The sequence below is a fragment of the Echeneis naucrates genome, chromosome 24, assembly GCF_900963305.1.
Source record: "Echeneis naucrates chromosome 24, fEcheNa1.1, whole genome shotgun sequence".
Taxonomy (NCBI): domain Eukaryota; kingdom Metazoa; phylum Chordata; class Actinopteri; order Carangiformes; family Echeneidae; genus Echeneis; species Echeneis naucrates.
Window position 1 is genome coordinate 10,226,939 of NC_042534.1, and position 12,766 is coordinate 10,239,704.

A 12,766-nucleotide genomic window follows, 5' to 3' on the forward strand; every position below is an offset into this window, starting at 1 on the left:
GGTTAGAAGTGGCAACTGTCAAGCAAGAATGGCACACCAAGAGAGATTTTAGGTCAATTACAGAGACATGCGATAAAGGAGATTTTCACATGAAGGAAACTCTTTAAAGGCGAGGGGTGGATAGTTCAAACCTGATTTGACTGTAGGTAACACATTTCCTAAAGACATTTCACACTCCTATTGGCATGGGTGTTACTGTGCATATTCATTTGTAATAGTTGTGGTAAATAAAATGTAACTGAATATAAAGAAAAAAAAATATTATAAATGGAAGATTAAAAGGGATTATAAATATTATTTAAAAAAAAAGTGAGGACTCCAAATGTCAGGTTATATTTTAATATGATCATACAGGGATAGAGGTCAACCAAAAATGATATAATGTGAACAAAAAAATTTAAGTAACAAAAAAGTTCAATAAAAACAGACAGAAAAGCACTGTTTTTAAACATTTTTACTGTATATCAGTCTGTAGCAAATAGTCATTACATACCCTGAAAAAGGGAGGAAGAAAGCTTTGAATGGTGCACTGAGCACTTGATAACTTGGCTGGAGAGCAAAGGGGAATTAATGCTGAATTCTCTCTAAGCCCAAAAACAGGTACCCTCGAGATGAGGCCGCTAAGCCTTATATGCGAGAGCTCGAGTTTCGTAATGTCTACAAGATAATCAGTCACTGCTTTTTGTGCATAGAGACATCGAGAGGGCTTAATTACTTTGTAAATTTTGTGTTCGGTTTTAAGTCTCTGCCAATACCACTTTTCAAGCCAAAACAACGACATGTGTGGCAACCACATGGTTTTAAACACCTTTTTGCCATTCCAGTAGGTGCAAGAGAGCAAAAAGACCACTCAAAGTGCAGGAGGGCTGGGGGTGTCATACATACTGGAGGTTTGTGTGCAACTGTATGAACAGGAAGGCAGTTTGTGTGTGTGTGTTTTAGGTTTTAAACAACACTCTCCAACACTGTAAGCTTAGAGAGTGGTTGTGGTTATTGATGCCTCTTCTCTCTGGGGCCGTGCTAACTACTTGAACAGTAATTACGATCATTAACTTGTCAAACGAAATGACCCTTTGCAATTAACACAACACTTTACAGCTTTTTGAAACTTGACGCAATCAAATTGCCTGAATTTCTTTACCCCTCCATAAAGATGACTCGATGCTAATTACTCAGTGCCGTTTGAATGCCACTTTGCAAGGACACAAAAAAAAGAAAAAAGGTTAATTGTAAAAATCAAAGCCCCAGATTTAAAAAAAACTTTTTCTTTTACAAAATGGCTCTCAAGTATTATTTGTTCCACAGATTGAGGTCCCGATGGGGCTTTGGATAACTTAGAATTGGTTAAAATCCTCTTTACAATTTTACTATGGGATTAGGAACACAGGGAGAGAGGGGAGGGGCGAGAATCTTCTGCTGGTGTGAACTGAACACACATACAAAATCACACGCCAATTAAACCTGCACCTGCAAATGCCAACTCTCACATTAATGTGTGTATGCATAATTGCTCTCTCTCTCTCTCGCACGCACACACACACACACACACACACGCACGCACGCACACGCACACGCACGCAAACACACAGAGGAGGGACAGCAGTCACTGGTGTGCAATCTTTATCGCACTTGAACCCTTACACATCTGAAGGCATGTCTTTTGAGAAGGGTCATAGTACATGTCCTGACAGTGGAAACCACATCTCACTGATAATGTCTGTGACCCCCCCTTGCCGCTGATATGTGACCTGTCAATCCCTCTGTCCTTCTCCTCTTAGGCGTTGGAGTTGTGCGGTAGCTAGCTCAACAGAGGGAGTTCTCAGGGGGAAGGGGGGCTGTCAGTTGGAAACATTACAGCAACTGTCCTTGTTAGAAGTTAAATTAAGGAATAAAAAGTTTGTCCTAATGTCGAGAAACTGAAAGTGGAATCTCCACGCTAAAGCTTTCCACGGGCACTACTGGAGCTAGGGTTCGCCTCTTGAATGAGAAAAAAACGCTATGACTATCATAAAAATTTCCAACATTTAGCATAGCCTTGTTTTTGTGTTCTTTGTCAGCTGGTCAGTCAGTGTTTTTATCGTGGATTTTCAGCCTTTGTCCAACTTATCAAATGCAAAGAATATAGCAAGAAAGAGGGGAAGAGGAAAACATACATACAGAAGATTTGCTATATCCCCCTACGCACAATCCTCCCCAACAACACCCCACCAATGTCTATGGAGACATTATACAGGTAACGTGAAGGACAATACAGACAGACAGTTGTAGTCCAATGTGTTGATGGCTGGTCCGCCGTGTCTGTCTGGAGGCATCCCAGGGACTTGATGTGCTCCAAGCTCAAGGTGGAGGTGGGTTTCCTGGGAAACACTGAGGACCTGGCATGGTTGGTGACCATGCAGCAAGATGGGAGAGCAAGGGTCAGTTGGAGGAGGAGAACAGCCTGTAACAGCTCACCAGTGGATGGTGGCCATATCCCGCTGGGCGTTGACTGGTTTTGTAGGCCTCTGGATCAGGATTAGGTTTTGGATGAGGACTTGAATTTTCAGCATGTCCGCCATCACCTCCACCATTTTTTCTTAGGCCAGTCAGGAGACAAGTTTTTCCTACTTTTTGTTTTCTCTTTTGTCTTGGTGGCTTTTATTTGTTATTCTTTGCTTTCTTTTTGTTGTTAAGATTTTATTTGCCCATTTTGATTTTGTTTTTTGTGGGATTCTTGGATTGTTGTCATAGAGAGATGTCATTTGCTCCATTAGTGACCATCAACTGTCCATATTACTGCAGTTCTCTGTGGGGAAATAAAAAACAAAAAAAACAAAACAAAAAACAAAACAAAAAAAAAACAAAAAAAACAACAGCATCACGTAAATATAGCTGCTAAAAAATTTTCCTGGATAAAGGCTAAACAGTAGAACATGAACAGTTTTTGCAAATGTGTTAAATATTAAACTACAAAACATTAGCTCAGATTTCACATTTTGCCTGCTGAAAAAAAACAAACAAACAAACAAACAAAAAGGTCTTTCAATTTCCATATGTAGATATGCTCCATGAACCAATTTTGAGCTAATGCTCACTTGTATCGTAATGAAGAACGATATTACAAATTACCGTTGAGTCCATCTGCATCTTGTGAGTCGAGGAAGGGAGCAGGACCCCAGACACGCACTGTGCCATCATCTGAGGCAGAAGCCATGAGTCCTGGGATGGCTGGGTTCCAGCTCACACAGTTAACGGTGCGCGTGTGGCCTGTTAGCTCAGCAATGGGAAGCTCACCACGTCGATGCCAGATGTACACTTTGTGGTCTGTGGAGAGAAGATAATGAGGCCACAGTAAAGAAATTAATGTGTGTGAATATTTGAGAACAGAAATATGTGCACAAATCAAAATTTCCTTTTTTTCCCCGCATGTGAACACGTGAACATTAAAGTACAGGGCTTATAAGCCTTCACTGAAATTTTTGTGCAATAGTGCGTTACACCGGACAACAGCCTAAATAGTAGTATTGACAGTAGTAGTAATATTGCAGCCGTGCCTTCACTGCCACTTGCAATGAAGTCTTCATTGTGTCCTCCAAAGCAGGAGTGGATGGTGTAGAACCCTTGGGTCACACCTTGGTACTTCCTCACCAGTACCCGGTCCTGAAGGTCCCAGAGGTGTACTCCCTACACAAGGTTGTAATAGAATAGACTGTAACTACAGAAATGTGAAAGTGGCACAGTATTTAAATTGACGGGTTAAAATTCTTACCTGAGTTGCTACATTTAACAAAGCTAATCTCCCATTCTTTGAAACAGTAAAAGACATGATAGGGTGGTCCTCCTGAACTCTGTAAAAAACATGTAAATGGCACACAGTAAGCCACATCCAATGTAATGCAGTAGACATGGAAATCTGTACAAAGCACACATTATACAGTACACCTATGTTAAGGCAGACTTCACATGTTGGAAAATTTGTTGTAATGCAAAATTAGGAAAACAAATGATCGATTTCACTGGAACCCCTCGCTGAAGTTTTCCTTGTCCAAAAACTGGAAGGCCTAAATAAATAAATAAATAAATAAATTTTACTTTGAAACATTGAGACCTGGACAATCAAAATGATCTCTGTCCAATCAAGAGCCTATAAATTATTAGGCGTCATTTAAGAACCCTCTATTATGTATTTTAATATTTACATACAAACTCTACATAAAGAACAATACAGGTGACAGAAGGGCTGACACGCACATGTTTCGGTCAGTGAGGTCCTCGAAGTTGTACCCCCGGATACGTTGGTGGGTGTCCGAAGCCAGCACTGTCCTACCATCACTCAGGCACCACAAGCACTGTACCCTGACACCTTCCCAGGAATCAAGCAAGTTACCATCCAGGTCCTGACAACACAGACAGGGAAAAAAAAGGGAATAAAATTATGGACAAAAGTATAGAAAGGCAAGCTTATTTAACATGATAGATGGTCTTTCTCTTTGTTCAGGTTAAGTCAATGTACACTTACACAAGACTGACAAAATTTTGAACAGTTTTAATGACAAACTGTCATAAAAACAGGTTGTTATGAGTTCATGTGGTTCATAGCTGGAAAATCAATACACGGAAAGAAGAATTGTCTTAAAGCTGCTTTTTTAAGGTCAACACTTGAGCTGCTGCTATTCATAATTCACATACACCATCTCTTTTTTTAACTCCCTCATCCGTAAATCTTCAGAAAACCCTCAGGCGTTCAGCACTGACTGAATGTCAAAGTGACACAATTATTGAGTGCAAACAAGCACTTGTTAATATACACACAAAAAAATAAAATGAAAAAGGGAAATCAACCATCTGCTTACACACTGATAAAACTGCCCCCTCTGCCCCCCAGTGACGAAGCGTTTGCCATCTGGGTTCCAAGCTACACTGGTCAGACTGTCTTCATGGGACTGGGACATTTTGGTACGCAGCTCCCCCGTCTGGTCAGCCAGAAGATTGACAGAAACAGAAGAAAAGCAGAGGAGGGGAGGAAAAATGGGGGGAAGGGAGTCAGCAAGTAGAAGCATTAAGTAAAAGTGGGGGAGGAGTGAATTAAGGGAGAAGAAAGGGGTGGGGATGGGAAAGGAGAAGAGGTCATTGAGTACACAGTGCACAAAAAAAAAAATCTATGTGAGGCTCAGTTCATCTTCTACTTGTTTACAGAATTTCAAATAGCTAGTCTTTGACATTACTGATACATGCCCCCACCAACGTCCCCTAAAAACACTTAGCACTATCACAAGTAGATTTTATAGAGATAAAAAAAAGAGGACGGTTACCTGGACATTCCAAAGCCAGAGCTCAGAGCAGTCATCCGGTCCACAAGCGATCAGGTAGGTGTCATCGGGACTCCAGGCTAAGTAAGAGACTCCATACGCATGGCCCTCCAGTGTTCGCAGCATTTTCAACTGGTGGCTCTCCTACATAAAGACAGGATTAAGATGATTAAGATCAAATCAATTCAGGCATGGGGTAGTTTGGCAGTGGTCTGCAGTGTTACTAGGATTACAAGCAGTCAAACGTAAATCAAAAGTGCAAACTAATGAAAAAACCTGAAAATAGGCTTTAAAAACAGATAAGAGCATTAGTTCCCCCTGACAGAAACTGTGTAATGGCACGTACAATATTTAGAAATAAATCTGAACTTAAACCTTGTTATAGTCAGTGTAACATGTATTTGCTTTGAGACACAAACTATTTTTGAAGACATTTAACAGGTAATTTACATGACACACAACAAACAACTACAATCTTTATTATTATAAGAACTATCCAAAATATAAATATAAATCCAAAGACAATCTTCGGTATTCAGATACTATGTAAAATGAGCAAACAGAAAAATAAAAGATATACAAGAACATTTAAGTAACTTAGCCATTACATTCCAGTGGCATAATTTTAGCTGTGGACTAAATCATAAATGTGTATATTTTTTTTTAGACACTCACCGGGTCCACTTGCCAAATTATGACAGTAGTGTCTTTAGAGCCAGTGGCTAGTTTGGTGCCATCATTTGAGAATTTGCAGAACCACACCTCATTACAGTGCTCTGTTAGAATCTGCTGGGTGTAACAGGGGAACTGCTTCCTGCGACAGCAAAATATAAAAATCCAAACTTAAAAAAACGACAACGACGACACTTTAACTTGCTTATATCTCAAATGATGCAACAAAACAACAAAAAAAATTAATAAAAATTAAACAAAGGGAGGGATAGAGGGGAAGATATTACAAAGGTTAAAATTTATGAAACAATAGGACTAGTGCTGCTGTACAGTTTCAGTTTTGTAACAACACAAGGTTAATGGATTATTTATGTATCAAATACTGCATTCTGACAACAAACAGGGCATTGGGAGAAGCATGCTAGCTCTGCAGTACCAACCTGCTGCAGACATGATCAAGGAGAAGAGAAACTGAGTCCAGGTTACTGTCCAGCTTGGTGTTATGATAGAGGCAGCGATCCCTCTGCAGTTCCACTGCTTGCCGCAGCAGGGTTTGCAAACGCCGCGGGGGTAGCATCACAGAAGGGGGCAGGTAGGCTACAAGGACAGAAAAAAAGACATACTGACCACATATATTGGCTATATATGCTGCTCTATGACATCAGTGTATGGACATTTCTCCGCACTCTGTAATTTGTCCAGCAGCCTGCAGCGTGAAGCGGTGCCCTTGCCCTCCCACTCTGCCTTGGCCCTAAGATCCTCAGCATGGCTACACATAAGGTACCTGCAGATCAAAAACAAAAGACAACATACTGAATTTCCTCCTAGTGAAAAACACTGTACAGAACAAACTAGATTTAAACTATATAGTTGGGGAAAATTGTATTATTATTAACAACAGAACCACCCAGGAGTTACATGGGTATGCGAAGTAGCCGTTTGCAGGTGTGCATTTGTGTAACTGATGAACTGTCTGAAGGCTGCTATGATGCCATTTTAAACTTGTAACAGTACCCGCTGAGTACGTGGATGCGATCTGTGTTGTACTTGAGAGGCGTCAGCTCCCCCCGGAGCACCTGCAGAGCCTCTAGGACTTTGCCATCCTCCAGATACTCCAGGTACTTCTGCTGCAGCAGCAGGAATTTCATACGCTGACCAGAGACAGATGTGAAAACAGAGAGGAAATCTGACTGAAAAAACGACTAAAGAAAGAAGACAGGACTGTATAACAGATAAAACTACTACTTAAATAACTGGTTAAATAAGAGATTTTCTGCAAGACTATAAAAGGACAAAACATTTTCACATTTCTGGGAGTACGTCTGTGCACAAAAATCACCATTTAAGAATAAATCTCATGTGAAATTAATCATGCCTCAAAACTTCAAATAGTGTAGGTTTATTACTGGACAGCATGATCTCACAATCAGCACATATTTATAGATATGCCCAGTAGGGGTGGGAATCTTTTACTATCTCACAATTCAATTCCATTCCAATTTTTGGGGCTATGATTCGTTTCAAAATCGATTTTTGATTCACAACTGTTTTTTTATTCATAATGATTTCTGCTTCAATCTATAGGTGTGCAAAGGATCCTCATTATCAACTCCAGTCTGCTTTGCAAGACAGAATGACATTTAAGTGTCTTTTTCACATTTATTCAGTTTTTAAACAGTTATCCATGCTGTGATGGAATTCTTGCAACTGTTGCATAAAAGCAATATCACACATTGCTTAACAAAATGAAAGTGTCTCTTTCAAAAATAAATAAATAAAATAGTGCAGTTAAAAATGCTGCCTTTTCATTTCTAGGGAAAGTGCCTTTTCCAATGTGCGTGGACCACAACTGCTACTCTAAGTATAGCTAGCTATAAAATAAGTAATGCCAAGCTCAGTCTTCCCGGGCATTCGGTAAAAACCAAAATGAGTCAAAATCTTTGCCTTCAACGAGGACGGGGCCAGCTGAATCTCTCTTTCCTCCATTATTGTAGTTTCCTCCTTGGTTTGGTGCTTACCGCGCATGCGTATGCCCCAGAATCGGCTGCGTGGTGACATCAGGATGTCCCACGTACAAAATGGAGGCAGAGAGCCTGTGGGTTCGTTTTTTTTTTTTTTTTTAAATCGATTCTGAATCACAGTAAAGGAGAATCGCGATTCTTATGTGAATCAATTTTTGGCACACCCCTAACGTCTAAGATATAATGTCAATAAAAACAATGAACTCCCTTTATACTGAAGCCCACTAGCTAAGGTTTACAAATTGCTGCCAGTTAATACTGAAGTTTGTAGTTTCAAGAGCCTCTGTCTTATCTCAGGTATGCAGGGAGAGCCACAGCCCTGAAAACTGGCTCAATCAGTTAAATGTACCACACTTAAGTTCAAGAAGGAATCCACCCACAAATGTCTATAAACAAGGAGCGCAAAAAACACATACAGACATCTTCTAACTCTCCAAATGGACTTGTGATGTAAGCAAACTGCCCATGACAAAGCCACATTGACAATGATAAAACAAACCTGCCACATACAAAAACACAAAATAGCAGTCCCCATTAGAGAACACAACCTTTAACATTTCTGAAACAACAATTCCTATGGAAAGGTATCCACCTGAAAGTTTTTGGGGTTTATATTCTAGCACCATTAATATAAATAATCAAAAAATGGCATTTTCGCTTGAGAAACTGAAACAATTAAGCAAGTCTAAGAATAACTTTCAACTGATGTATGAATCACCACATAAAACCAACTCAATCACTGAATCTAATACGATTTTTATTTCTGTCACGACACTTTTCTAGGTGTCGTCCAGAACATTTTAGGGCTGTAACTGTAACAAGAAAAAGTTGCAGCCATCCATTATAACAGTACTTTTCTAGAACCACCAGCTGTGCCTGTTAACTGCGAGACTGCCATTCAGCCAAGTTCAGGTTTAGGAAAACGGAGCTTACCACAATAGCATTAGGAGAATGCATCAGTGCTCTCAGCTCATTGAGATCATTCTCAGCCTGGACCAAAACAAAGAGAGTTTGGTGGAGGGGAGAGAGAGGGAGAGAAATGGTTAGCTCAGCTGTTTTCATAAATGACCAGAAAAACAAACAAACAAACAAAAAAGCTAATCACATGAACAGAGATACAGATCTATAGTGTAATTCATGTTTAAGTAAAATGAGGCTCGGAGTTGATGCCCCTGTGACTTTAATTATATCTAAAAAGAAATAAATAAATATCATGTGGCAAGCACAGGGTAGCACAAGTAAGACTGATGATTTAAAAGTAAGGTATACAAAAACTTATCTATCAGAGCACTAACAACTTCCTGCAATCATGTGCTCTGTCGTGAGTGTTCTGGTGCTTTAATATGATAACAGACATAAAATGCGGCAAATGTCTTGTTATTGCATTTTCTGACAATGCAAATTAGAGAGGAAATCCATTATTGCCATTCTTGACTGTTACAGACGTCCCGCAAAACTATGTGGCCAAGTACCACAAAGACAAGACCGTGGACAAGTTGTCGGCTTTAAAGTCACAGAGCACTTCAACAATAAAATCTCTTGGTCAAAAAATGGTTTTGTGTCAACTACAGTGACCCACTTCCACTTGGCAGGGTCTGTATAGTTCTAGTAAAAAGTGAAAGACTGAACTTGATACCAAATAAAGAGTGTACTCTAAGTGTACAATGGAATCATGTTTGCTTTTGTTGCTATTTTCTGAGATGAGTTTGATTTGCAAAAGATATGTCTGCTGGTTTACTGACCAAAGCAACTCTTCTTGTTACAGTAAAATATGGATGTTTGCTATCTTCCAGGCTGTCTGTCAAAGTTCTTGTTACTATGAAACCATGGTAACCCAAGACCAACCTTGTCCCATTCCCCCTCCATGACATGGTTGCGGAACTTGGTAGCTGAGGGATGTTCCAGTCTGCAGCCTGACTCCTGCATTAGCAGGTCCACTGTCTGACTGCAGAGACAAGGAGAGGGGTAGACAAAATTAGGCAGACACACACACAGAAGACAGATGCAAAGAGAAAGAATAAATAAAGCATCAAGACTGATGATATTTCACTTATCTAAGGTCTGTCACTTCTTAGAAATGTCAGTTCAATCAGCATGGCGGATAGTTTAGTACATTATGATATGAGGCAGCATTTAATGGCAGAATATGTAACTTAATCTACAAATTTATGACCCATCATCATGTAAGATAATGTCACGATGGTGACGTTAGGTGAGTGGGAGATCTGCAGCAATGATTTTAGCACAGGGCCAATATTATTCATTCCACCAATGGAACAAACACAGTTTCATGGCCAAGAGTATCCAGAGCAAGTCAGCCAGAAGCAGTCTTTTCACCAGATCATTATTTGTGGACTGTGCAGGGTCCATTAACATGAACCCAGCTTCCCCTGCAGTTGACATCACCCCCTCAGCCTTTCAACCATGAACCATAACCATCTGTCCACACTTCATCTTGCTGCTAAATACACTCCACCACCACATAAACATGTCTGCTTTCACCTGAGTGTATGAGAGAGTGAGATAATGCAAGTGGGTTGGGAATGGGGGGTGGTTGACACCTTCAGAATGATGACATCATTCTAAGGTATCAATCCAGTGGCGCAGCAGCTTTGTGTTGAGCCTCTCATCTAGCTGGCTGCTACACTGATTTCACTTGCATTTCCCCAGTTGAAATGTAGGGGCTCTGTTTCATACAAGGCAATGTCATGCACCCCCCCACACCACCCACCCTCTTTGTAAACATAGCGGTGTTAGGTTGTCCGTTATAATGCCTAATTTAGGAAGCTACACTTTCTCAGCTAGATATCGGACCAGCAGACCAGCAGACCAGCAGGGGCTGTCACAGCCACTTTTTTTTTTTTTAAAGAGGGTTAGACACACATTTCTTGAAGTCTCACTGTGCTATAATTAGATTCAAACACTGCGTTTCCATCTAAAACAGCTGGTAGATAGCGCATTCCTCAGCCACCATGAAACCAGGAGATTCTGTTCAATTCACGAGCAACTGTCGCCCCCGGTTTGGGCTGCTGCCTCTAAATAAATACGCGCACATCAATGTGGACGCGATCGCTGTGACAAAGTGACAGCGAGAGGAGAAAATGAAGGTGTCGATCGAGGATTTAAGTTGTCTTGTTCGTGGGGTAGCTGTACAAAGTGGTGGTTAATCTGATCGATGAGAGAGTTGCTCAGAAAATGACAGCGCAAAACACACAGACAGTGCACCCGGAATACTAAAATAACCAGGACACTTTTCATAACCATGCTCGTTATTACAGTGTGGCTGACCCATTAATGGTACTCCCCACAGTGTCTCCCCAAACCCTTGTAATGTTCCCGAGGCAGCCAGGCTGAAAAACGAAGAAAAACCACCAACCATCGGGACGAAAGCCGACGTTGACAATCCGCACATTAACAATCCGCATTCTTTTTTTTTCTTTTTTTTTTTTTTGCGCCACAGCCATTAAAACATACCCCCACCCCCACTCTATAAGCTCAATGCTTGTGAACTTAATGAATAAACTAAATCTCATTTCTCTTGGATGACATCGATCTTGTGCTTTTCAAACGGTAACAGTTGGCGAATCTTGTTTTTCCTCAGCCAACGTTGCTAACGTTAGATGATGTAATGGCTTTAATTCACTGCGAAAATGAAAAACCTTGTGATGAGCGCATCGTGGCGATAGCAGCAGCTGAAGCCTGTTTCAGCAAGCGACGGACCTCCGAGGCAGCCAAATGTTGGACTGCGTTTAATGTTTGTGTGAGGGTTAAAACCAGAACACAGCAGCTCAGCGCAGGCTAGTGCTATTAGCTACCTAGCTAACTGTTATTGTGCAAGATGGACCCCTTCTTTCCAACTGCCGAGCTCACGGGCTAGCTACCCCATCCCCCCATGTTTGTGTCTGTCAAGCACACTAATAGCCCTCTTTACCAGCTGCAATTTCGCAGCTTCGCACCAAACACCAGCAACACGGATCGGACATCACGTTTTCAACGCTAAAGTTAAATGCTATTGTAGTTTTTGTCTCGACTGACACGCTGAATAAACTTACTTTAGCCCCAGCCCGTGGAGATGTTGCCCTATTAATCGTATGACATCTTCCTCCGCTTGTGATAGTCGTTTCTTCTTTTTCAGCGAACCGAGTTCCGAGCCCGAAGTCGAAGAGGCCACCGAAGTCCCCGACCCGGGCCCGGCCGAAGACCCGTTACTGGTACCGACAGTATTCCCGTTGTCTGTGCTGGAGAGAAGCCCATTGGAATGGGTTCCGCCGGCCGAGGATGACTCCCCGTTTTGTGCGCTGTTTAGGCAGGAAAGCTCTGAGGATTCTTGTCCCTGTCCTGCCCCGTTTGCCTGCATGCTGCTGCTGAGGTTGTTGACAACACTTCGGTTAAAGTGGATGGCGGAGGTGGTTTGAGAGTGTGGAGAGTGCGTAGCAAGTCCTAGGACAACTCCAGAGAGGCCTGTTACAACTGCTGAAGCCCCGGGCTCTCCTGCTCCCTCCGCCGCCGAGGCTCGGTGCTTCTTCCGCGGGGGCGGCGACGCTCCGCCGGTGTCCGAGTCGGAGGAGGAGGAAGCGGAGGCCAGAGTTTCCTCACCGAGAGCGGCCGTGGTTAGAAGCCGGCGGAGCTCCGGGTGGGAAATGAAGGTTAAGCTTCCAGATTTGAGGCCTCAGTGTCGGGCTGAGAGCAGACTGTCACTACAGCAGCCCTGACAGTTAGCCCGTTTTTGTTGTTGTTTCTCTCTAAACAGCTGCAGCTCTAATGGAGTCCTAACGCCCTGACGTA

General features: G+C 41.8%; 1 protein-coding gene across 1 annotated transcript; it reads right to left on the minus strand.

Moving 5' to 3' along the window:
* Positions 1-323: 323 nt before the first annotated feature.
* LOC115037868 (WD repeat-containing protein 26) lies at positions 324-12,766 on the minus strand. Its single transcript, XM_029496627.1, has 14 exons — positions 12,034-12,766; positions 9,827-9,926; positions 8,915-8,971; positions 6,975-7,111; positions 6,647-6,744; positions 6,401-6,557; positions 5,964-6,102; positions 5,292-5,432; positions 4,833-4,952; positions 4,231-4,376; positions 3,749-3,827; positions 3,534-3,663; positions 3,109-3,303; positions 324-2,785 (listed from the first exon to the last, which is right to left on the minus strand). The coding sequence occupies exons 1-14, from the start codon at positions 12,336-12,338 to the stop codon at positions 2,760-2,762; spliced, it is 1,830 nt and encodes a 609-aa protein (XP_029352487.1). The 5' UTR covers positions 12,339-12,766; the 3' UTR covers positions 324-2,759.